Below are 25,772 nucleotides of genomic sequence, written 5' to 3'. Positions count from 1 at the left end.
CCAATGGAATCATGGAGGATTCATATTGTTGTTCAAGACGGTACATAGAACGTTTCCCATGCACACCGTTTAACGCGAGAAAGGCAAAGAACTAGAGGACCAGTATCCTTTTCTGGGATAGACCTTCAAGCTATTCTTCAGTTTCTTATATTCTACTATCAACTAAAATGCTGATATCAGCCACGAAAGAAGTTTATCTAGATTTGAAATTAAATGCAAATGTGCTCAAAACTCTTGTAAACCCTCTTGCTCAAAGCATAATGTACCGTAAGTCATTGCTGGTTTGGAACCGTCTAGCATCTAGCGAGCCATCTTGATCCGCTGTCGATTATAGGAATGGGAATAACCTCGCAGAGGTTAGAACTATGAGTTGAATTTTTAACTCATTCTGTTAGAGTCATAAAGAGCTAAAGAGCTAACAGCTAGTTTAGGAGAGTTAAATGATACTTTGAGATTTAAATCACACGAAAAAGTTATTAAACTCCAGCAAGATTTAATGAACCGTGAGTGAAAGCGATGAGTGAAGTCAACATGAAGAGCTGAATCACGCTTTAAAATAATTTCGCATTAGAGTGTTTGAACTTACTGAGTGATTATTCGATACACGATTTACCGAGAAGGAGAGCCGTTGCAAAGAGTTATTTCGCAAATGACTTAAATAAACTCTTCGTTGACTATCTATAAGGACACATTAGATTTTGAAAGTAATTGCAACCCCACCGATTTTTTTCAATTCTGTAACTTCTTCAAATTTATTATTCAACAATAAATTTAAAATTATAGAAACAATTCACATGATTCAAAACACCACGAAACAACGACACAGAAACGACAACAAACAGCGCAACGCAATGCGCAACCCACCGCGACCCACTCCTTATGGTTCATCTTGTCCCTTGCCGAACGTCTTCTTCGTCACGTTTACCACCTTCTTGACTGTGTCGACGAACACCCCTGCCAGCTGCTCGAACCAGCTGCCCACTTTTCCCGACATCTCGCCACCACCGAGTGCCTGGCGCCGATTGCGATGAGCCGCGAGCGATCGTCCACTGTTCTGCTCTGCCGATTCATCCGACTCGTCCGAAGTGCTGTAGTCGCTGCTTTCGTTGGAGGTGTCTCGCTTCCGGCGTACCTCGTCATTTGGGGGAGGTGTACCTTGACCGCCTCCGCCTCCACCACCACCACGGCAAGAGGCACTACCGCGACCACCTTTGGGAGATCGCTTGTTACGTTCCGTTTCCACCAACTCAACAACTTCCCGCTTCCGGCGCTCCACCGTAGCCGTGGTCGCGGTTGTTTCTTCCTCTCCGCCAGGCGGTGGACATCCAGGTGGTGGCCCGCGACCCCTTGGACCCTTGGGTCCGCCCCGTGGTGGTGGCCCCTTCGGTGGTCCCCCCTCTTGTCCCTCTTCTTGCCCATCCGATTGAGGCGAGCGCTTGTTGCGTGCCACATTCTCCCTCAACAGTGTACGACTTCCTCCACGCACCGATTCTAACCGCTCGTGGGTTGTCAGCTTCTTGTCCGGACTGAGCTCACTGTCCACCGAGAGCGATTTCTTTTCGAAAGCAGCCAACTGCACCATATCCGGGGAACGCTTGCGTCGTCGCTCGGCCACGGGTGCGGCCACAGTCGTGGCCGTTTCGGCTGCCGGCAGCTCCCCGAAGTTGTTCACGTTCGAGACCGAGCTCACCTTCACGATGTTCACGTTCGTGCCGTGCGGTGACTGGGGCAGCAGGCTAACGTACGCGTACGTTGCCCCCAGCACATCCAGTGCCCGGCGACGGCGCACCAGATCATCCTCGTTCGCGGACGCGTCCTCGTTGGCCGCGTCACCGAAGCCGGTGTTCACGCTGGACCCACCGCCGAACTTGAAGCCAAATATATCTAGCAGGGAAGGAGCAAAAGGGTCAATTGAGCTACCTAGAACACTGCCACAGGTTGGGAGCACGCGTCTGCACACACAACTGACCGATAGAGCGCTTCCCTTCCGATTTCACGTTCACACCATGGTCGAGCGCGTCCTTCAGCTTGGAGACACCCTGCAGAATCACTGCCTTGCCCGTCTCCACCAGGTCGCGGCGTGGCCGCACGGAAAGAGCGTCCGTTTCCTAAACAGGCAGAGGGTTTATAGGATTTTGGGGGGGCTAAAACAGCACACGGCAACACTCACTTGACACAGCACCAGCAGCACCAAAGCGCTGCTAAGCAACGTAGCTGCAGCAGTCAAGCTCTTCATGATGCACTAAACCTCACTGACAGCAATCCACAGACACGGTGTGTACTCATCGGCAGAGTAGGCTACGACGATACTAAGCAGCACACAGCCGCTACCCAAAAGCGTTGCCCTATTGTTTTTTTTTAAGCAGCTAGCACCGTTGCACCTGCATTGACCAAGCGGAACGAAATACCATACAGCATACCGTGAATATTTGCTATTTATACACATATGCGTGCCATCGTGCATCTCGGAATGTCATCGCTCAGCCACCGCTAATATCCGGAATACCGGAACAGCATCGCACAAGCGTGCCCATTAAAATCGAGCTCAGTATCATCGGCCGTCCCCACTATCGGGGGTGTCCGGTGTTCACATCTTCAATCTGTCATCACTGCCACACACGCCCCGGTTTTGATAGTTGATACACGTTTTGTTTTTGGGAAGCACAGCCGGGGACAAACAGCGTTCAGTTTAATTATGGCACTGGATGAGGCCTGCTCGCGGACTGCGAACATGCTCGATCGATCTACGGACAGGCCTGCATCAACCCAAGCACGCTAACTAAACGCCCGCTGGACGCTTGATTGAAACGCTTTAAAGGCTCCACTTTCAGTTCCACCTCGGCGGTGGGTTGGGCATCGCAGTAGACCATGAGGAGGGCAAAAAGCGGGAAGCTATTAATCGCAAAATGAGAAACCGTGTGAAAACGTGACCGAAATCGATAGAATGATGTTTTTTTTTTTTTTGCGCAAAACTATTTCCGTTAGTGTGAAGCGTAAAATGTAAAAAAATGCACCAAGGCACCACGTGTGACGGAACATTTTACGAGCATGCAGTGGTAACAACAACAGTGTTAAGCGGCATGGCAGGCGCAAAAGTGAATGATGGTGTAGTTTGTTTTCAAGCGGTTTTTGTGGTTAAAGCACAGAAGAAACCATAAAACAATAAACATAAACTACCCACAAAATTAACCTCTCCACTGTGTTTTTCCCCTCTTTGGAGCAATTGCTTATTGACAACGTTCATTACAAAGAAGTCATCTTCTTCAGCTTAAACACTTTCGCTTTGACGAAGGGACATTATTATTCGTCACGTTTGACGCGTGCGGCGTTTGGGGGGGGGGGGGGGGGGGGGGCTGTAAATATGTCAAGGTAACGCTGGCCTAAACCAAAACCGGAGGACCGCTGTGCATTGTCACGTTATGCTTGCTCCACGTGGAATTCCTGTCACGCAGCCAAAAATACCAATACCTCCAACTGGGAATGTACTTCTTTCCTTTTGCTTCTTTATGCTGCATGTGCCGACAGATAGCTGTCTCTGAAGATGTTAACAACATACGATAAATTCCTTCAAATTTCGCCACTGCCGACGTACCGGGAAATGAGTCGTTGTCCTTTGGCGCATACCACCCGACGGCGAGGGCGTAGGTTGAGAAATGCTTCGCTGTTAACATGCCTTCAAATGCCATCACGTCATGGCACGACGGCAGCTCTCTTCCACCGGCCAAAACGAGCTAAAGCTGTACCGAGGAGCCGTTAAGGCGATTTTCCAGTAGAAGAACAATCGACTTTAAGTTTGTTTGGATGATCGGGATGACAAACACTCGCCCGAAATAGTTTGAAATCGAATAATTAATTCCATTACAGAGTGTGCAGGAGAGTGCAGAGGACGAACAAATGGTCAAATTTCAATTGCTTTTAAAGAAAGAGAGTGTACAGTGAGGCACAAAATAATAGACTCACCTAGTGTTTATAACTATAGCACTTTATAAAACTATATAAATCAAACAAAAATAAATAAATAATTTAAAAATGTATTGTGTGCATCATTGAGCTTCTTGTTTGGTATCATGCTATTTTAAACATTCTCAGACCTCTCAAACCAATATTCCACACAAAATTTCCATTACGGTTATGACCCCATCACAGACATCACTTAACATACAACATTTTCATTTCTCAAATCATTATCCCATTTGTTGTGTTCAGGAGAAATTCTACCCAAACGACATTTTAAAACGAATAGAATGTTTAATCTATCAGTACTTTAATTTACATATTTCATTTGATTTAATGATACTCATAGAACACTACAGAATGACCTCGACACCGTATCACGCACGAAGGTTTGTCTTATTTAATGCATGATCAGATAGTTTAGGTTGACATTACACAGCGACCTATCCTATATTCTGTAACTAGCAGACTCAATTGAACCTATCTGCATATTCTGTAAATAGTTGTTATGGTTCCTCCTGCATTAAAAAAGTAGCTTTATCCTGGTGTTGAAAACGGTGTGGATTTTTTTTAGATAACACTTATTTTTTATTGTGCTGATGGTGAATCAAAAAATTAGTCCACTGTTACAGATTTCCGTTTTCAACTAAACGGGCGAGGGCAGGCACATCCTGCCCTTTTATCGCCAAACTTATCGTTTTCCCTCTCTTTCCTCTCGCTCGCTTGACTTCCCTCTCAATCTTTCTTCATCTTTCCATTTCTTCTCTCGCGCTGTGACCTGGCAGATTGTTGGTCACTCACGAGTTTCCAACACCTGGATATGCATAAGTTCAGATTTTGAGTTTGGTGATGACTTTTATAGATTGATTTCCATTATATTTAAATTATATTACACGTAAGTACAGCTAATTGCCTATTTCAACAATTGATGATAATGATGATGATGACCCACCTCTGACGCCTACAAAGGATTGAGATGTTCGAGCTATCTTGCGATAATTTGATATAGCTACAAATAACGAGTAGTTCTTTGAGAGTTTAACAAAAGCATAACGGTATGACGTGTTATTAGCCCCATCAACACCAATCTACCAAGTTCCGCACGCCGAGTCTACTGTACGCGCGCGTGTCTCAATTCTCAAATTTTAAAAATATTTATGACATTTAAAAGTACAAAAGATAAGAATGAAAAAAATATAATCTACACCTGGAGTTTACAATAAATATAAACAATATTAGTTCTAACAAAAACAGAGCACAATTTTCTAAACTCTGATAACGAACCAGCATTGACAATTCAACTCAAACAGCATTTAGGTGAAACTATAATTTTGGAGCACAGTGTATTGACCATGACCATCAAGTCCGCACCTTAGTGAAGCTCAGTCAGAGAAGCAAACGTAACAAAAGATACTTGCTTGGCCCTTAATTGGATATTGTGAACGATTTGCTACTGAATCTCTGTCTCGCTTTCTACCTCCTCTGCGTCGACTAAATCCGCTATAAAGAGAGAGTTCCACGACAAACCGAAAAAAGAACAATCGATAAAAACGCTGCAACTGTTGGGGGAAAAGGAAGGACGCAAAATCAGAAGCTCTCAAGCACCACTAGAACCTGGAAATAAAAAGCTTCCCAGCTTCTCTCCCGGGCCAAACAATCGCGAGACCGAAGCCGACGACCACCTCCCGCTTGTTGACATCGTCAAATGTCAGCGAATGATTGTCAAATATTGACCCGGCACCACACCCGGGAGGACCGAGGGGCACCCAACAACACCCGACTCGACATGACTCATGCATCGAGTTTCGGTACGTCCCCGAATGCGGAGGGAGGATGATTCCGCTAGAACAACCGCTTGGGTTTGCAAATGCCGCGACCTTAAACCGTGCCGTGCAGGATAAACCATCAAGAATCGTCCCGAAACATAGGCAATCAAATTTCACAACGATCGCGACCGATCGCACTTCCGGAAGAATGTTCCAGAGTGCGCAAGGGTCGTGGGCGGTCGCTGAAGACCGCTGTACAGACGCGGTTTCAATTGTCGTTACATGCAGAAACACGGCAAGCAACGGGTTGAAGCAATAAACCCCACGTATAAAAACGGGGGTATATAAAAAAGCACCCAAACAAACCACCATGTATTTTGAGAGCAAATATTTACTCTATCATTCTTGGCCCGTGATCTCCGCACGCTTCTTCGCGCGGGTACCGAAGAAATCCTGGAGCAACAGCAGCCAAACAGTCAAGTGCGTGTGTGTATGTGCGCTTTGTAAACATTAACCCTCGCATCGGTTTTGCGTCACTCCCGAAACGGTTGCGTGCGCTTGTTTGGCTGTGTCATTGGCATGGAAAGTGAAGCCCTGGCTTCTCAAATTTGATTGTTTTTTTTTTTTTCGTCTGTTTGTACGCTAATAATTCTACTGGAATGTTGTGTTTTGTTTTTGCCTGCCGCTGACTGCTATGTACAGGAATGCCAAGGTATACCGTACCGCGAATTTATGCGTCTCGAAACATCACAAACCTGCCGGCACAGGCCGTTCCTTCACACCCCAGCCGGAAGAATGCCAAATGGGCCGATAGCAACAATCAGCACCTGCTCGATAATAAATCTGTGACCTATCTGTGGTTCGATCGTTCGCCTAGAAGCTGTTCACACTCGACGAGAGGTAATATTTTCGAGGTGTCAAGGAGCTCAAAATAAGACACAAATAGTAGCCAGGCGGCTGTCAGCAACTCTGTCACAGGGGTAAGGTTAAACTGTCAACCGAACTACCTTGCCAAATTTGATTTGAAATGCTGTCGTGTTTTTTTTCTAATCTTTCTTCTGTAGAATACTTTAAATGGACTGTATTTAGCTCCGGAGCATGCCTGAGCGATGCTCGTTTAGGAGCAAAAAGGGCGAAGTCCAAAAGAAACCAAATCACACCTATCCAGTGTGATCCGCTTGTCATAATTGCTTCCAAAATCGGTTCTAGGCGGCATCGTGCATCGCAGAGCACTCATAAACACCCGAACCTAACCCGCCCCGCAGCCGTTGGGGAGGGCTGCCCATCCACCTTGACCCTAAGGTCACACACAGTCGGCGGCAGCTTGCCAATTGGATCGGCGAAAAGGCACGCAGCCTTGCGCTTGCTACGCCTGTGCTCACCTCGCTTATTCGGTCAAGTCTAAGTGAATTAGACGACGCCACGGTCCAGCCAATCGGCGCGTGGTGGTGATCAGAGCGCCGGTGGCGGTGAAGAAATGGCGCCCCATTACCGCGCCCCATTGCAGTGCAGTGCATGAGAATTGCAGCAATTCCGGCGATCCGGCTGTTGCAGCATGAGCGGTAAGCGTTGCAAACGTTGCGAGATTAATTCGATTGACTTCGGCTGGAGCGAGTGGCAGGCGGGCGCTCAGGTCTCCACGGTGCACCTTCTATCTGGGACATTGCCAAACGGCACTGTGCGCATAGGAGTGCGCATCCTTCACCTGCATACCCGCAAACGGTAAACGGGGCATTCGCAATGCCCGCAAGAATGGGGGTGTACTAGAACTGTGTGTGTGCGTCTGGGGGTAGAATGAATATCACCCCCATTGCTTCGAGGGGAGTGTTGAAACGTTTGTCTTTAGGTTAAAAAGAATGAACGAAATGAGGTACAAGCTGTAGGTGACTAATTTTGGTTAGGAAGTTTTACTTTATTCTACGATGAACTTATAGTGAGGAAATTGATAATCATTTTAGTTCACATTTAATCGGAAGTGATCAGATGTTATGTTATAATTATATGTTGCACTTTTCGGAGATTTTTTTATTGATCATAATTTAAGTTTTGTTTATTCTGTTGAACTGATTGTTTTTGGATTATTTGTGACTATGTTTATGGTAGTTTTTCGTTATTTTTAATCCACCGTTTCCCAGCCCAAGTAAACAATGTGCAGGTGCTTTTGAATATTGTTCAACTATAAGTCAACATTTGACCTCCAACTCAAATACTGATGCTTTTCTGAACTTTGTTCATTGTCTCAACAATCATTATCGTCAATTTTGTGAAATTTAATTAAAATTTCAACTGTTTTTGTAAATGACAGCATAAACATAAGGCTTAACTCCATGAAGCAAACGGATCAACTTAGGGATTTTTACTGTTTTGTAACAAAGTTCAGATAGGCATAAGTATTTCAGTTGGACGTAAAAATGTTTAGTTGCAGTTAAAGAATGTTCAAAAGCAGCTTAAACTATAAAATCACGATGCTCTTTATACAAAATTAAGAAGTGTATATTTTTAAATTAATTTCATTCTTTGCATTTCACATTTGACCTTCTGGGCATTGTTGATTGTTTGAAAGACTTATTTAATTTCATTTTTCAAAATATGCACTATACTATTTGAATAATATAAAATATTGACTTTGTTTGGAAACAAAAAAAAAAACAATTTAAAACCAAACAACGAATAACGTTAATATTAAGGAAAGCGTGCATTCAGTTTCATGTCTCAAAACTGCTGAATGCTTTTTGGCGTCTTCTTTGCGATAAGAAATTGATAAAAGTAGCACTATTAGAACAACAAAACACCACAACAAGCAGTCTTATTATTATGTTCATATTTAAGGTTATTTTAAGAAAACTAAACACAGAAAACATTTTTATTTTTCAGTTCTATTTTTTATGCTAATTATTCCAACTGTAACCTCTCTTGTCATATTAACAACTTTTCTGAAGCAATGTTAGAAAAGGTTAACAACTTTTCTCAAACAGCTCAAGCAATACAGATGCTACTTAAGCCACTCTTAAGCTACTTCTCTGATTGCCCTATGAATCATACTGCAAAAAGCTTGCAATTAAAACTTGTTGCCGGTTGGACAAAACACCTCTAAATCCTCTATCTGGTTTGGTACAAGGGTGTGATATGAGCCACTAATTGCAAAGCCGCAACAAATAGCCAAAATCCCTCCCCTGTTTGCATAAAAACTGTCCCAAACAACCTTTCTCATTCCGCCAAAAATTGCCACCAAAAAACAAGCGCTCGATTGCGGTCTGATTGGCATTTTTTAATCCATTTCCCGTCCTGGCGGCGCGGTAAGAACCCGTTACGTACGCAACCGCCAAAAAAACACACACACACGTAACCAATCGATCTGCGCCGGCGAACCAGTCATTAGCCTCTCAGCGAACCAGTCAACCAACCTGTCAAACTTCATCACCACCAGCCAATGCAAAGGCCCAGCGGCGTCCGGATTCCGACCGCATTAGCGCCGGTCCGCTGGAACGGGGCGACTGGGTAGGGTTGCCTTGACTTTGAAATGGCTCGCGAGGCCATCCCGAGCACAATGGCGAGCGAGCGGGCACGATCGCTAGCAGACGCCCCGGGCAAGGTGGTTGATCGGTTAACGGCCATGCCTACCGACCGACCGAGCACGTGCTGGCGGAGAAGTGGGGTGGACGCATTTTTTTTATTTTATTTGTTGTTGTTATTTTCTTCAACCACGCTTTCATAATGCTTGGAGTCATTTTCAAGTTCAAGTTACCACACACACACCTCCGCTCTGACTCACGCTCTGATCGGTGATCGCTGCACTATACTCTCACTAGTCCACTGAATGCATCTCGATGGAAAAGCTAGCGTCACTAAAGCGGGTTGAAGTTTCATTCAAAGTTAGCACACTGTCGTTCGGCAGGGAGAGGGTTAACCCTACCCATCCAAAGCCAGCCAAGCGTTGCTGGAAATGTATTTAATCTCAAAGCAAGCGCGGCTGCACTATCGTTCAAGCTCGTCAAACGTCAAGGTCATCCGCCAGCTACTTGGATGTGCTTGGCTGGCAGCCAAGAAGAACCTCGGTGGGTTTTAACCGGCATGGGGCCGATGGGAAAAGCTTAATTTGTGAAACCTCGCCCACCCAGCCGCGATCAGCGTGTCGAGATCGAGTGCCGGCGGAAGTGGAACTGGCTTGCGAAACGATCGGATTTGTTTGGTGGTTGGAATTTTTAGCGAACGCAGATGGATGTTTACTGCCCAGAGCTGTGGGAAATGTTTCTTGGACAGCCTATCAATCAACGCGCTAAAAATCCTACACAACGAGAAGGCGAGAGTATTGTGGAAGGTTAGAATGATTTATAACTCTCTGAGGTTTTTTTAAGGTCTTTTAATTAATCGCTAATTTTTCGTATCCTTTTCCTTCAAACAGTTTTTTCAAATGCTGATCGTCTTCTAATGCTTTTTTGTGAACAATTGGTAACATTTTTTGCAATTTTAATCATTTGCTCTACCTTAGCACAGAACCGGTTTTACCTCAGGGGAATTCCCTCGAACTCTTCTTAATCGTTTGACCAACACACTCAATCAAACGCATGCGCCGATCGTTACATCCATCCTTGCGAGGCTGAAATTAATTGCCTAGCTTTTCTATTTGCCCATGATCTTCCTACTTGATCACATCCGTTTCGCGGTTTTGCCGGCAGAAGATGACCTCATTTTCACAAACGACCAAGCTTGCCAGCGCTTGCTGAAGTGATCAGTGCTTAGGTTTTGCCAAAAACAACTCGCACAAGCACCACCACCCATTAACCAGAGGCCGGGCTGGCACGAATGTCATCTGATAAGCAAACAGGTACTTGAGCCCCTTTTTCCCTCATTCCAAATAGTTCCGAAAGAAAGAAGAAGAAAAAAACACAACACACAAAAACCTCTTCTACTTTTTTATCTTCTTTCTTAAAATGTGTATCCTCATGTAACCGAAAACAGCGCAGCAAACGATCGCATTGACCTCGGTCACCTTTAGAACCACTTAAGCTAATTAATCGTTCGGCCAAGCTGTGTGTGTGTATGTGTGTGTTTAAACCAGGTTCACCGTACGACGAAAATGAAGAAGTATGTCTTGGTTCAAATAACGTTAAAACTTGCCAACAGCACCAGGAAAAAAACACGATCAAAATCAACTAACACAAACGGCACGAAACGTATCACGAAAAAACAAACACCAATGTCTCGTGAACATAAGAACCAACCTCACCCATGGACTTTTGTCCTCAATTAAAACGTAGGAGCGAAAAAAAAACAAACACTTACCCCGTTTACCGGTAGATACCGTATAGGTGATGTTGTCAAAGGTGACATCCATTGCGATTGAAGTTGGTGCAACTCGGCTGCAGCTCCGGTTGGGACAGGGTTGACGCCGACACACGTATATGGTGCTGTCACAGTTCACAATGATCGCGTATTAATACGCTGACACAAACTACTGGCCACAAATGCACTTTGAAAGTTTACCACAAATTCGGAATGTTGTGCTATCACACTGATCACGCCGCACTATCACATTCGAGCCGATCACCTGAGGCGAGTCGCTGCAGCGCACTGTGTCAAAACGTTACACCGATAAGTCTTACTGCTGCTGGACGGAATGTTCATTACGAATACTGCTGCGTATTTGCTGTAAATTGAGGAGGGAAAACACCAAAAAAATACAGCTTAGTTTAGTCAGTTAGTGCCCGTGCGAAAGGTTCTCCTGGGAGAGGCATTATTGCACTGCAGAGGTTGGAAGTCACCGGTAAACAGATACGTCGAGACCCTGCCTAACAACCAGGCTCCAGATTAGATTACCCAGTAGGCTGGGTGACATGACGTTAGTGACAGAAGAAATAAAAAATATCACCATGCTGCATCCATTACGCGCGAGAGCTACCGTGTGTGAAGGGGCGCGAAATACCGCCGCACCGCCTGGTGAGGAACTGGTTCTACTTATTCAGACTTCAGAGCAAGCTCGACCCAACCTGCATTCAGCAGCAATCCATGATCAGGTGGAGATGGAGACGCTTTTTTTTTATTGCTACGTAAAAACCGGACCACTTCGCTTCCCAATGCCTGCCCGAGATGCCCATCCCGTGGCAAGCAGGGAGCCGATCGAATCGGTTCATTACCGGTGCGCGTAGTTGTCGCTAGGCCAAACCTGGACACCCCTCCCGATTTGTAAGTTAGACTTGCCCCTAACGCCCGAGCCAATTGCGCACTAATAATATCTTAGTAGCCGGAAACCGGCTCCACCGACCCGATCCAGCTGCTTGGCGTCACTGGTTGCGTTGCGTTATTTACGCATAAAACGAGGTAGAATTAAAAGTCCGGAATTGGGTTTCGATGTTAGAAAACAGAATGGATCAACATCAATAAAACAACAACAACCGCTATCAATTTCCACAACATAACAACCGAAAAGCCTTATCACAGTTGGATGCGCCTAAACGGCGTCATTCACATCCGTGGCTAAACATAGGCACGCGGTAGACACGCGAATGCGGAAATCATTTCCAACGCAACCCGTGCTGGAGCCTACTCAACGTCCACCACCAGCAAACCCCGCGTGTTCCGCATGTTCTACTGGCGCAAAACGCTAACCTTTGCTCACGAATGATACCACCGAGAACAGTAATCGGAAGGCAATAAGCCGTGTGTTAAGGCACAGTCGGTGGGTTGCCGAGAACAGGAAGCAACCCAGGCAGCTTAACAGCCAATCTAGTTTGACTCCGACGGACGGTGCCCGGACAGCCGATCCGTCCAAGGTAAAACACTTTTCGGGTAGTAACTTGTACGAAGGGTTTTGCGTGAGAACCTACGATCGGCTAGATGGGCAACGCAACGCGAGGAAGAATGTTGCCGAGGTGATCGAAGGTGATCGTAGCGATGAGTCGCAATCTTCTCGCTGGGTCTGGGTGGTTTACGTGTGAGTGTTGTTTTGATTAGATGCGATGACCACCGTTTTGCTACTCGTAGGGTCGCATCAATACAGCGCTCTAACGAATGTCATTTATCGTTTGGCTGATAACTGATATTAACGCTTGATTAATATTGTTTCTTCCTGGTTGATCTCACTTATACGCTTCAAACTTCCACGACCGTTCCCTTTAGGAGTCGAGTTCACTTACAAAGCACACAAACGGTTCTGATATGGATTGCCCTTTCCTCCTGACACGTTTGTGTTCCCTTCTCTGGCTACGAAAAAGCCATACCTCAACAATACATTTTCGCTATTTCATCATCGATCACAACGATGACTAGCAGGCCTTACGCGAACCAAAGCCTGCACCATGCGATAGCCCCACCTCTCTCTCTCTCTCCCCAACCCAGCAAAAACCACGCCACGACCTTGTCTGTAATCGAACAGCCTCGTGAGGCGCTAGCGAGGCGTGAATCACCACAACAACGTCCTCGAGCACTCCGAAAATTTCGACACTTCCACGAAAGCGCCGCAATCTAATCTAATTAGCAACAAGCGCAGCAATTCTAGGTCAGAACGTCTCGCTAGGTTTCGGTGGACGATTTCGCGCGAACGAGAAAGCTTAAACGCTTAGCGTTTGTGTGTTTGATTCGGCGTCTACGCTTATCCCAAGGCCCTGTCCTTAGGGATCTCAGATTTCGCCAAGGTCACTGTCGGTGCTCGGTGCATCCAAAGGCGGCGATAAGCCAGGCTAGAATCGAACGCTCGAGAAGCTTGGAGATGCTTGCCAGAGTGCACTAAGAACTTCCGGCATAGAAAATCCCCACCGATTGTGCGATAACTGCACCCCCGGCCCGGTGTTGGGGTAGGTCTACGCATCAGAACGCATGCAGTTAGACGGTGTCGGTTATCAACCCGGCGGCCTGGTAGGCGCGCGATTCCCGGAACGGGGTCACAATGCCACTCTTGCATCGCCAACGTGCCGCACACAATCAATAGTGGTGTTGTGCTTCAAAACGATTGCCGAGACGATTGCTCTAATTAATTATTCACTGTCATTCTGGAAGGTTCCCAAGAAAGCGTCGGCCGGTCCAATAGGGCACTCGCGTGCTACGTGCCCAGGGCATGTGCGTGAAGGAAGGGAGCAAGAGGGAGAAAGGGTGCGATACGGGCATCTTCCGCCCGTTCGATTGATAAGTGGCAGTGTGGGGAGCCATGGAACAGCTGTGGATTGTTCTCAAGAGTGCGTCAGCCCTATCACGACGGTGCTGGCGGTGCTGGAGATGGTGTTGGTTGACCAGCACTCACTGCAACGATTGCACCGGTTGCAGTGTGTCCCGGTTTCGTTTGGGGAACTTCCCTATCAATCTAGGTCATAGCGTGTTGATGATTCGCAGTTATTTAAAGACATCTTGCACGTAGTCGGTAGTGCTGGAGGATCGACGATCATGATGATCTCTCTCTATCTCTCTCTCTCTCTCTCTCAAAAATAGAAGTTCGTCCAAAACAACAACCTGAATCATCGTCAAAGCTCCACTTTTGCCTAAATAAGACCGCATACACATCAACATCAACAAGATCGGCGGAAGATGTCGATTTCTGTCCCACGTTCCAGTGTACCACACACACACACACCACATCGCCACATCCAGTCCACTTCCTTCCCAGTCACTGCAGCCTCGGTTCTGATATCTCGCGGTGTCGCAACCCTTAAACGTTCACCGTCCTAATTCAATTAGGCAAAATTGTTTCATTTCGTGGCCACCGTGGGGTCGCCACCGCGACTCTAACACTTAAAGCGAACAACACTGGCGCGATCGTGGCGCGGCACATCATCATCATCACCGAATTGCTCTGCGATCGCGGCCGAACACACCGAAAACACGACGACATCGTGTTTGGAATTGTGGTGCACAACAACCGGTGCAACTAAAAATACGGCACAAATTTTGCGCGATCACACACGCGGGGCGAGATGCATCGCTCACTTTGCATCTTAATCTCTTCCACTCATGCACACACACACCCTCTCTCACGCTTGTTTTCGGACGGACGGGAGGATGTGCTGCATTACCTTGCTGCTTGGGCGGAATGTGTCCCGTTTGGATTCCCAACACTGAGAGTGTGGCAACAACAACGTCAACGCCTTCGTACACACGAAAACGACCCAGACCACGAGGTCTTGCCAACGGACACGTCTCGTCCGGTTTGAGTTTACGCGAGAACTGAGCAACCGCGCCAGTTCCGATCGACAGCTGACCTGCTGAACAAATGCGGCGCGCGCGAACGAGCAAGCGTGTGCGCGCGCGCACTCGCCCTCGCGATTTCTTCGACCGGGTCTTTGAGGGAGCTCCTTGCAGCGTACGCCGCGTGTAGCAAAAGCCCTTCCCCCGCCGAGAACTTGCACGAGGCCCAGTGCTTTCGCACACGTTCGATCGAATGCACAGAATGCCGCACCCGGGAAACGGACGCTCGGGACGCTGTGCTCACTCGCCACAGCTGGATCCTTTCTCAGGTTTTAGGTTTTGCGGTGTTTGGATTGGTCTTTTCTACATTACACAGTAGGAGTGTTGTTCAAAGTGTTTGTGATACTTGAATTCTACACTCAATAACACACTTGAAAGCCTAAAAATGGGTGGAATTTAACCACGAACGACATGGCACGATCGTTTGCAATTAAGCCCTATCATGTTTCAGTGGCAGATACAGTCCGTGGCGCTTAATGTTGCATCTTTAGACACAATTTTTTACCTTAAATACTTCTAGTTTTTTGAGGAAATCTAAGTTTTTTGTCAGAATTTTCATAAAAATCCATATTCATAGCACAATTTTTTGTGCGCAAATTGGTAAATTGAACGTGAAGTACATTCCATTTCCAGAAAATTGATTGCAAACATAAAAAGATAAACGAAACAATCGTAATATATTGACAACTAATCATTTTTATTGCTCTTTCGCGACTTAATTGCACTATTTTTTTAAACATAAATTAGTTAAAGGTAAGTAAATATTTTAAACAGGGCAAATTTATTTACATTTGACTCGAAAAACAATGGTGGTACCTTAGAAACATCCAATAACGTAAACAAACTTTATCTGCAACGGCTGTTAGATCACCAAAACAAGAATTCCGTAACAATAACAAACGTGATGAGTAAGCCTACATCATCTCTACATCTCATTTCGGTCCGATCAAAACAACTCGATCGTTTATTAGGTGAACGGACGCATTCTCATCTTTCCAGCACCGAGCATTTCCTTCCATCCCTCAAGAAAGCGATATTTGTGCAAAAACTGTGCTATTTCCACTGGTACCCGGGTTGTTTTCGTACCGTTCATGTTTTGCCATTCTACAGTCTGTCATCCCGAAAAATAAACCCAAAACCGGTCTATCTGGTTGGGCTGCCACGGTGGACTGCCGGGTGTCTGCAAAAACTGATGTTTTGTTTTTTCCTGGATGATCGTGCAAGCGCTCGTTTCCCTCCCCGAGGGTCATCCCGGTAATGTTCCCTGTGCGTGGTTTGTTTGCGGCAATTTTGGGCAGCAGGAGAATGATGCGTAGATCCAGGTTATGTTTAACGTTCTAGTCAATGCTCAAAGTGAGGGAAAGATCGTATAGCATGTTCCACGATGTTTATCCCACGAATCCATTATCTTGAACTCAACTGCGCACAACGCTTTTTTGGACGTTTTGCTTCTGGAGTGGTCAAAGCATGTTTTTGTGATCATTTAATGGCATTTGCAGTTTATGTCATGTTGCACTCGTATTACGATTTATCTTGTATTTTATTCCAGTGAATTGTAGTATGAAGTTATCTTCATTATGTTTCTATCGTGTAAACTCTGCTGCAACGTGCTAGTAACGTTGTACCAATGATCCAGAAAGCACACCACACTATCCTCAGAATACATGTCTCTGTTAATTTTTCGTTCGAACTGAGCATCATTGCTATAAGATATTTGATATGCTATGTATGTTTAAAAAGCAAACAAAAATTTATATTAATAAGGATAACTGTTAAACGGTTTTAATTAAATAAAAGGATTTTACCGTAGTTGATTGGATATCCAAGCAGGGGACATTTATCTATTTACCTATCGTTTGGAGCATACAACTTCGACTTTTAGTATGTGTTAGATGTAATCGGTGAGTGGTGCACCGACTGCTATATACGCACATTGATCATCCTCACTGTCAGCATCCTCGCTGTCCAATTGTCCTACAATATGTGTATTTTATTAATACATAAAAAATCTCATTTTTGCCATACAAACTACAGTATGTGACCGCTAACTGTATGTTTTTTACTGCAGAGCTTTTTAACTGGAAGTTCGCTAACTGGAGTGATTCTCAGTTAAAAGTACACATAAATGTGAAAACATTACTCATCTGGAATCTTACGAAGAGACATTCATAGCAAATGTGCATTTTTTCAAACAAAATCATCCTCTCAGTTAGCTGTCACCTACTGTATATCTAATCACAGCGGAAACACTGAAGAGCATTCTGAAGCAATCCTAATGATATTCCTGTGGCCGTCAATAACCATAAACATTTGAAGAATTACCATATCCATAATCTACTTAAATATGATAAGAAAAGTATAGGTTTTGATATACCATGCAAAGATGGACTGTTATCACTAACATCGTATCAAACCTCATCTACATATACACTCTGTAAATATGTAAGGTAATATTTATAACTTTTACATATACATTAAGATGAGAATCGGACGTAGTAGGAACCGTTTCAACTTTTATGAGACCACTCTACTCAGCCGGCATTCACTTCATCATTCTTAACAATCCAGGAAGTAACGACTAGCGAAGTCAGAAACAAAACCAGCTGAGTTTTATGATTGTTTTGTAAATATATTCGCACCATTTCAACATTCCATAATAAAGGGCATCAACATGCTGATCATCCATTCCAGTGAGCCATACATCAAACTAAAGATCTTCCTTGTGAGTCATTCCGAAAATGCTCACAAAAACATATCTCAATTACACCACAAAAAGTCACATCATCACAATAGCAACAAAAAACCAATTTCCATATTAGGGGCTCTTCCGCGATAATAGGAAAAGAACATATTGATGCTCCAGGCGCTCGAAAGATCTTCAAGATTCTGGAATATGCGCAATAAAACGATGTGCAATAAAACAGGTAGCGCTCGCAAAAACTCAACAACTCACTGTTAAGTGGGAATGAGTATATTGCTGTCACGCCACCTTTTTGTTGCCCTTCGCCAGGAAGCAAGATAGCGGGAACAAAACAAACAAAAAAGCACCCGTCCCAATCCCAATAGATCCAGAAACGCTCACAAAACAAGCGAACCTGACTGTTGACCATGAACGGCCATGGACTTGAGAGGGCGAACCACCGGGACTATTTTACTTTCACTTCTTCCAGCGGTGGTGCAAACCGGGCCGGGAAACCAGCTTCCAGCATGGGGTGAACAAACGAAACCAACCCGCTGCATTTACTTGTAATAGTAATGGAAGTGAAACAAACCAAAACAAAGGGAACAAACAATCGCGAGCCAGCTCACGTGTTCGTGGCGTCTATCTAAGTTGGCGACTCAGGCGTGTATGTATGTACAGGCAATTACAGTGAGCGTTACACACTTGATTTGAGCGTTTTCTTCCAAGAAGTGCGCAGTGGGTGACGGTCCGCGAGTGCGCATGTCCATCGGAGGGCTAGAACTTCCGGCTGCGATCAAAGCGGCGTGCACGCAACGCAGGAACAGCACGCGGAAAACCGCAGTGCACAATCATCAAATTAGCTTTCGATCACTAATGACGGGTGGCTTGCTCCGGTTCAATCGGTTCCGTTGCAAACTGCATTCCAATTGCGTTGGTGAGTGTCGGCATGTGCACTTTGCCCGGGAACGCATGACAACACGCCGCACCAATCACAGAAGTAACTCACAGGCAACACGCTCAATCTAACCTTTAACCCCACAAACTCCCCGTAAAGGCGGCTAGTAGTAGAACCCCCTTTTGGAGAGTGGGAAGTCCTGAGTTATGATAAACTATGCGCAAAAATCTCCCCCAACACATCGTTCACTCCTGCCCACAGGGCCCACAGTTGAAGGTGTTTTAATTAATGGCCTCGTAATTAGCGAACGGACTTTGGGTGCGTTTGCACTTTGGCTAGCTCATTACCGATATCGATGCGGGGGTTATATCAATTGTCCGGTTCTTTTTCGCACACACACACACAACGGGTACTACGTCAGGTCGCTGGGAAGACGGTGCGGGCTCCACGTGCTGCTTTGTTGTTAGCCCGAGAAGCATCTCCACCGCCCAGTCCCCGATCTAGAGTACTTTTTAATGAACATCCGCCCGCTAACGATAATGACCTACGCACCGAAATAGACCTGCGATCCCCTCGGCCTGCTACTTCCTTCCAAACCGTTTCCCCCCCAGCTAAGAACGGATCGTGTTGCAACCACGTGCAAACCATTATTGGAGGAGTTCTCCGCAGCTTCAAAAACACGTTGCGCGTTCATCAATGGACCGGCGCGGGGAATGGCTATCTATAAGCTATCCAAGATGAAAGGAACGAGAAAATACAAGCACAAAATAAGTAAAGAATATTAATGTTTTTGTTCGCTTTAAAACGACACCCAGCTTCCACACGTTTACGCGTCATCTTGCGCTACCTTTTCTTGTCTTAATTCTGATGGACAAACGGCAAGGCGTATTAAAGCACACACAAACACACACACACACACTGCGTGTGTATCAGTAGAGTGACCTTCCCGTTCGGAGCCAGCTAATCGGTCGCCTCGAGAATGTCGCCTTAGATCAAGCTCCGCATGGCATTTGTCATTATCTACCGTCGCGCAGAAAGGGGGCGCGCACGCGTACACGCACCGTTCCAGCGATCAGGCGATCAGACGGCCAATATGCGGGCGAATCTAAGCAGGTTGGCAGGTTATAATAAATCTTCCGAGTCTACGCGCGGGGATGGTAATTGTGCCGGGTCGGTGCACATTGCCTAACGGTGTGACAGGTGCAGCGTAGGGAGGCTAATACCAATTGGCAAGCGATCGTGGACCAGCATTTTTTATCCAGCTAAACGGTCCGATTAAGGTGTTTATGGGAGCATTTTTGTGAATGGTAGTAGTAGTTTAATGATTTGTGGTGATAAGATAACTGTTTTTTTTATTTGCAATATACTGCTTTCTACTGTTTCCAACCACATCATTGATCGCGTTCGAGTACACCAATCGCAGCAGGGTGCATTCAATCAACCTGTTACCAATAGCATAACAAAATCAATGATCGCTGATCTAGCGGGCACTGTGCGGGGAACATTTGTAAGTTCAAGATTCTCTTGTTGTTTACTATTTATTTATTCTGGTGAACCCATTCAACTCGAGGGATTTCTAGGGGATTTTTCAAGCCTTCCGTCGTTTGAGCCAATAACAAAAACGGCTACAATTTGCATCCTTATAACCATCCCGATCATCTCTAGCTAAGTTGTTTAATTGTTCAATATGTGTAATAACAGCAAATCCTTGAGGTTTATTTCCTTCAAATGTCGAATGTTGAGCTAACTGTGATTGAAAAATGGACAACATCATAGTTTGCCACAGTATGCTTATATGTACTTAAAGACACGAACTTCCTATATTATCTTAGAACCTAATCAACAGTGATCGAACAATATGTGTGAAATTTATGTAACTTACTATGTTTTATTTAAAAGCCAGTAACAAGAGAATGGGAGCCGGTCTGGTGGTACAGTCGTCAACTTGTACGACGTAACAACATGCCCGTCATGGGTTCAAGTCCCGAATAGACCGTGCTCCCATACGCAGTACTGACTATCCTGCTATGGTAACAATAAGTCACTGAAAGCCAAGCTCACTTTACTAGTGGGTACTGGCAGGCCTTGACCGACAGCGGTTGTTGCGCCAAAGAAGAAGAAGAAGAACAAGAGAATGGACATATACCAAAAAATATAATAAACAGAAATTAATAAATACAAAAAATATGTTTATTGTTTATTATATTTACAATAATACGCGCAGTTTTATGTCTAAATTATTTTTAAACATAAATATAATAGTCCAATATATACGAACATATTCCAATATTCAAACCGAATTCTTATTGGAAGTCATAGCATTGTATACTAAACGGATGAAATTTTAAAGAACTGTATAGATTACGATACTGTTTTTGGTTTCACCCAATAATTCACATTTTTCCAATAAGCCAAATTGTAAATGCTTACACCGTTTTTGCTCCAAATGGAAAATGATACGGTGTCCGTATCCATCATCCCACAAAACGTATGCAAATGAACCACAGCACAGGAAGATAGCAACGACCAGTAAGCAATTACATTTACATGCCTCTTCTCACCTCTTAAACTCATCACTATCATGCAGCTAAGTGCACCTTCTTCCATTAATGCAAGCGCGTGCACTCGATCATAGTGATCACTTCCCATCGTTCTGAAAATGGCTCCATTCTCGTTAAACTCTGCTACATCGTTAAACAACACGACCCATCGACCGTATAATTTCCTTGTTCAATTTACCGCACAAAATGGAGCGCCTACTCGCATCGTAAACAAACTGATCCTCCATCACGTTCCGACCGAATGCCCTTATTATCATTAGAATGTGTGTGTGTGTGTGTGTTTTTTTCCTACCAGCACAGGACAATTAGTCACAAATCCTCCACACCCAGGTTCCCAGCAATCGATAAACCAACGCAAACGGTTCAATTAGGAAGCGATCATGCCCTGGCAGCCCAAAACCCTCACTCGCCGCTTGAATTGATTGCACAACGATCGTGCACCATCGGCCACACGCTGAACCGGCCGCAATGCGGCAACCTACTTTACTGTGACGACGACCCAATATGCCAGTGCGAAAAGGAGGGAAAGGTGAGGAAGGTGTCCCGGGCGGAAAATGTCGACGAAAAACTACTTTCCATTTTCATCCCGCGCGGAGTGCTGGCTGCCGAGACGACGGTTACTACCATCTTGCACAACGGACACACACACACACAGACGCAAAGATCGATGCCGTTCCGTTTTGCTACGACGACACCGTGACACGGCGGTGTTAGACAGTGGTCCCTCCCGCTTCATCGTACCGTCGCGACCACCTGCTGACACTACTGCCTGCTGGAACTTGGCCGAAACCAAGTGCAGCGAGCCTCATGTATATTTCGAATTTTAAGCTGCACCAACTGCACCACCACCACCACCCCATCATCGATGGTGGCCAGCCCTGCCACTTGCAGGTGTACAGGTACATGTGTGCCATCCACCAAGCAGCAGCCACCAACCAGGGAACAGGAAAAACCGCATTCGCGCTAAGGTTTCCATCGCTTTGCACACAGTTTAGGACATCTCTTGCGCCTCTATCCGCGCTTGTCCACCGACGTAGGTGCGCTCGGCACATGGTGCGCACTTCCACGTTCTTGCATTCCAACTGGAAGTTTCGTTACATGCCACCGCACCGCGAAAACCTGGGCGCGAAATGCCAAACCTGCCATCGAGAGCCGAGCACACTGTCAAACCGCACCGAACCAACACGAACACGCTGGCATCCCACATGTGCGGTTTAAAGTGGGATTATTGCCCAATTTTGCGTTCCTTCTACGTTGGTGCACCGCGCACCGTCGATCGGGTTGCTGCGATTGCGAATCGTGATTTACGGCGCATACGCACTAAGGTGTACTGGCGCGAGCCCGTCGACGGCGTGACTGAATGACTAGAGACACCTTATCAGAGGCGAGAGCGTTACACTTTTGAATGTTGAAACGTGTATTTTCATGGTATTTTTGTCATTTTTTATAGGCTTTTTGGACGTTTCTCAGCTGCTTCAGAATTCTTTATTCTTACTGTCATTTTTTTAAATATGTTTTACTACTACAATACGAATAATTGACAGGATTTAGTATGATTTTGTGTGTGCTTTTTTTAAGATTTGTGGATGTTTTTAGGACTTGTTTGAATTATTCTTGCTTTTCTTTAAACTTCTTTGTTTTATTAGATGTTGAAATTATAGAATTTCTTATCATTTTTTCTATTATTTTTCTGAATATGTCAAAATATGTAGGAAACAAACATTAAACTGTGGGATAAATCCAAAAATAATACAATATAGAACTAATAATCATGGGAATTACAGTATTTCCAAAAAAATAACAGTCATTAAATTTTTTTTTAAATTCTTTATAAGTAAGTGAGTAGATCGAGTAAGTTAAACGAGAACCCTTCAAAAATATTTGTAAAACTGTCAATACATCGCAGAATGAATTGATAAAATGTTAAGAAATAAGCTACATAAGATTCATCCTCAAAAATTGTTCCTATTTAGCGTCTGTTTTAACGGTTACTAAGCCCCACATACACACACACAAACACACATTTCAACCGCGATCACGTGGTGCCATATGGCGGGCATGCCACGCATGACGCACCGTTATCAAACCGCGTCCGTGGACGTCCTTCACGGCTACCTTGCACATGGAAATGGGTCAATGTTGAGGAGAAGGTTCTGCAAAATTCCCATTGCCTTCATCAGTTTCGTAAACAACTTTGGACTCTTATCGAACCCGTTTGGTTGTGGGAGAGCGAAAAAGCTTCCGCACAGGCGTTAATCTCCATTTTTACCAACCAACCGACGCGCATCTTCGCATTTGCGCGAAGGGTTTTGAAGCTTTTGTCTGCCGGTCGTCTCGAAGAGCCTAATTTGCATATCTCACCAACTACCGCTGTGGTTCACTCGAGATTAATGATTCACTCACTTCCCGTAGTGGAAGTGAAGCGCCAAAGTGCCAATGATGTATGAGAAATTGTTCCGCTCTTTCTTAACACATCCATCACGCTGGCCGTTGCGCGTCAAAGGTGCGAGGTGCAAAAACACACAAAAAGGGTCCCGGTGTTGCTTTATTCCGGTGAATGCAACACACCTGCCGACGTCAATGGCCGACGACTTGGCTTGGCTTGGCTCAAGGATACTTCCAGTGCCGTTCCGGTACGACAAAGACCGCAAACCGTTCCATTCGCCGGCCTTAATCTGCGGGATGGTGCAGACTAAGAAAGAATCACGATCACTCATTCCCCCACCACCACCACCACTGTCAGGATTCATGCCTCATCTCCCCCATCAAGGCGGTGCGCGATCGCAAGCACGATCCCCCTCGGTTTTGTCCGCGTGAAAGTTATAGACTTCGTGATGCGAATGACTGATAACTATATGTACACGCGACCTGACACCGGGGCCGGGCGGGACGGTACTGAGCCATGTGATCGGTCCAGCGTGATAAGAAGTGTTCAGTTTCACAAAAATACAAACAAAAAATATGACACAATGATGCAGGCGGGACAGAAAACGTGAGTCCGAGCTGATCGTGGTAATAGTGTCTTACCACTCCGTCAAACTCTAAAACAATCTCGCTTCCGTAATCATGGGGCGACGACTCGACTCGGTGGATGAGAAACAATGCGCAAGTAAGGGAGAATCCATTACCACGGCATGGCACGGTTGGTGCGTGTTTGTGATCTGTGTTCAGTTAGCTTGTTCAACCTTTAAAGGTTGTTAGGTAGTTAAACAGGTGTCGGGAAGATTTTTACGGAGAGATAGGTTTTAATGTGTAAAGTGCATATCGCAGGGGCTAGTTGGTTTAGTGTAGTTTAAACACATTCGTTCAACATGTGCATTTTGAAGATATTTTGTTGAAACAATAAATGTCAAACCAATTTTAAAGATATTCTATTAACATAACATAGTCATCAATAGGCCTAGTAACCGTCCAATTGTTTTGGTTCATTAGAACAAGAACTGGTTCACGATCCGTTTCATGATTGAGACAGATGCAGACATAGTTGTCCATACCGGAATAAAAAAGGAAGTAGTTTTTGAACGAATCTTGGATTTAAAAGAATTGAAAAGTGGATGCAACATGGGCATGGGGTGGAATTCGTTCGGTTAGAGGCAAGAGCTGTTTTGGGATCTGTTGAAAGTTTGGGATCAATTTCAAGATCGGTATTAGTTCAGGAACAGTTCAGGACTGGTAGGAGATTAGGAACAGTTCGAGGATCGCTATGATTTCGGGATCAGTTCCAGTACCGTTATGGGTTCGCGATGAATTCCAGGACCAATATAGATTCAGGAATAATTCCAGATAGGATCGAAATAGGTTCGTGATCAATTCCAACATTGCTGTTGGTTTGGGATCAATTCAAAGGCCGATAAAAAGTCGGTATCAATTCCAGGACCTACCTGTGCTCGGGATCAATTCCAGGACAGGTGTGTGTTATGGACCAGTGCAAGGATCACTACGGGTTCAGAATCAGTTCCAGGTCCAGATTGTGTTTAGTGACAGTTCCAGAATTTTTGCTCAATTTATTAGTTCTAAAGAATATATTTAGGACCGTTATGTGATCTGGTTCAATTCCAGGACAGGTTCAGGATCAGTTCCATAAGCGATGTGGGTTCCTAATCGGTCCAGGACCGGTATGAGTTGAGTATCAATGTCACCGGTATTATTTTATTATCATTTTTAGGATCAGCATGGGTTAAGGATTACTTCCAGGAGTTCCAGGAGCTATATGGACTTTGGATTAGTTACAACATCGATGTAGACTTAGATTCAGTTCCATCACCGGTATGAAAATGGATTTGGAGGCCGTATATTTGGGCATAAACCTCTGAGGTAAACGATGTCTTCAAATTTCTTTGTGTAGCCCTGTAATTGTAGCATGAAGCACATTGATGCCTCAATAATATGCGTAGTAATATCATTATTACTATATTACTATATTGAGTATTGCAGACTAAGCCTCGGACGCAAACATACATTCTACTGATGCCATAGAACCGGCTGCGTAGCAGACAATGTAAAGACGCGCCGACCCCCGACAAGGTCGTGTTGTTTATTGACTACCCATGTAAACCGGTTCCCAAAATTCAGAACAGGTATAAATGTAAAAAAAATGATAATAAAAGGATAAAATTTTTTTTTTGAATCTTGCGACCCAGTCCACAACATGCAGTGTCGTCCACACAATTCAAGAGAAACAAGAAGATCGTCCCAAAATTTTTTTTTTTCGATTCTTGCACACAAAATGCAAAATTTAACCA

At 45.0% G+C, this 25,772-nt stretch overlaps 2 protein-coding genes across 5 annotated transcripts in view; both read right to left on the bottom strand.

Annotated features, from left to right (window-relative positions):
- LOC121596804 (ATP-binding cassette sub-family G member 1) overlaps positions 1-14,918 on the bottom strand; it is a 28,902-nt gene extending 13,984 nt beyond the window's left edge. Inside the window, exons 1-2 of one of the 4 annotated variants that reach the window (XM_041922058.1) lie at positions 14,720-14,918; positions 11,004-11,367 (exon numbers count right to left, since the gene is read on the bottom strand). In XM_041922058.1, the coding sequence (XP_041777992.1) occupies positions 11,004-11,055 (52 nt within the window). In that variant the 5' untranslated portion in view covers positions 11,056-11,367; positions 14,720-14,918. Of the gene's footprint in view, positions 1-11,003; positions 11,368-11,589; positions 11,688-12,544; positions 12,774-14,159; positions 14,382-14,719 lie in introns of those variants that run through there. The other 3 variants (XM_041922060.1, XM_041922061.1, XM_041922059.1) reach the window with 3 other exon arrangements.
- Positions 724-2,425, bottom strand: LOC121596805. The gene is made up of 3 exons (XM_041922063.1): positions 2,171-2,425; positions 1,970-2,108; positions 724-1,884 (listed from the first exon to the last, which is right to left on the bottom strand). The coding sequence occupies exons 1-3, from the start codon at positions 2,234-2,236 to the stop codon at positions 878-880; spliced, it is 1,212 nt and encodes a 403-aa protein (XP_041777997.1). The 5' UTR covers positions 2,237-2,425; the 3' UTR covers positions 724-877.
- Positions 14,919-25,772: the final 10,854 nt, after the last annotated feature.

Source organism: Anopheles merus, chromosome 3R, assembly GCF_017562075.2.
Source record: "Anopheles merus strain MAF chromosome 3R, AmerM5.1, whole genome shotgun sequence".
Lineage (NCBI taxonomy): Eukaryota > Metazoa > Arthropoda > Insecta > Diptera > Culicidae > Anopheles > Anopheles merus.
Note: the sequence above shows the minus strand (reverse complement) of the source record. Positions and strands in the feature narration are given on the sequence as shown.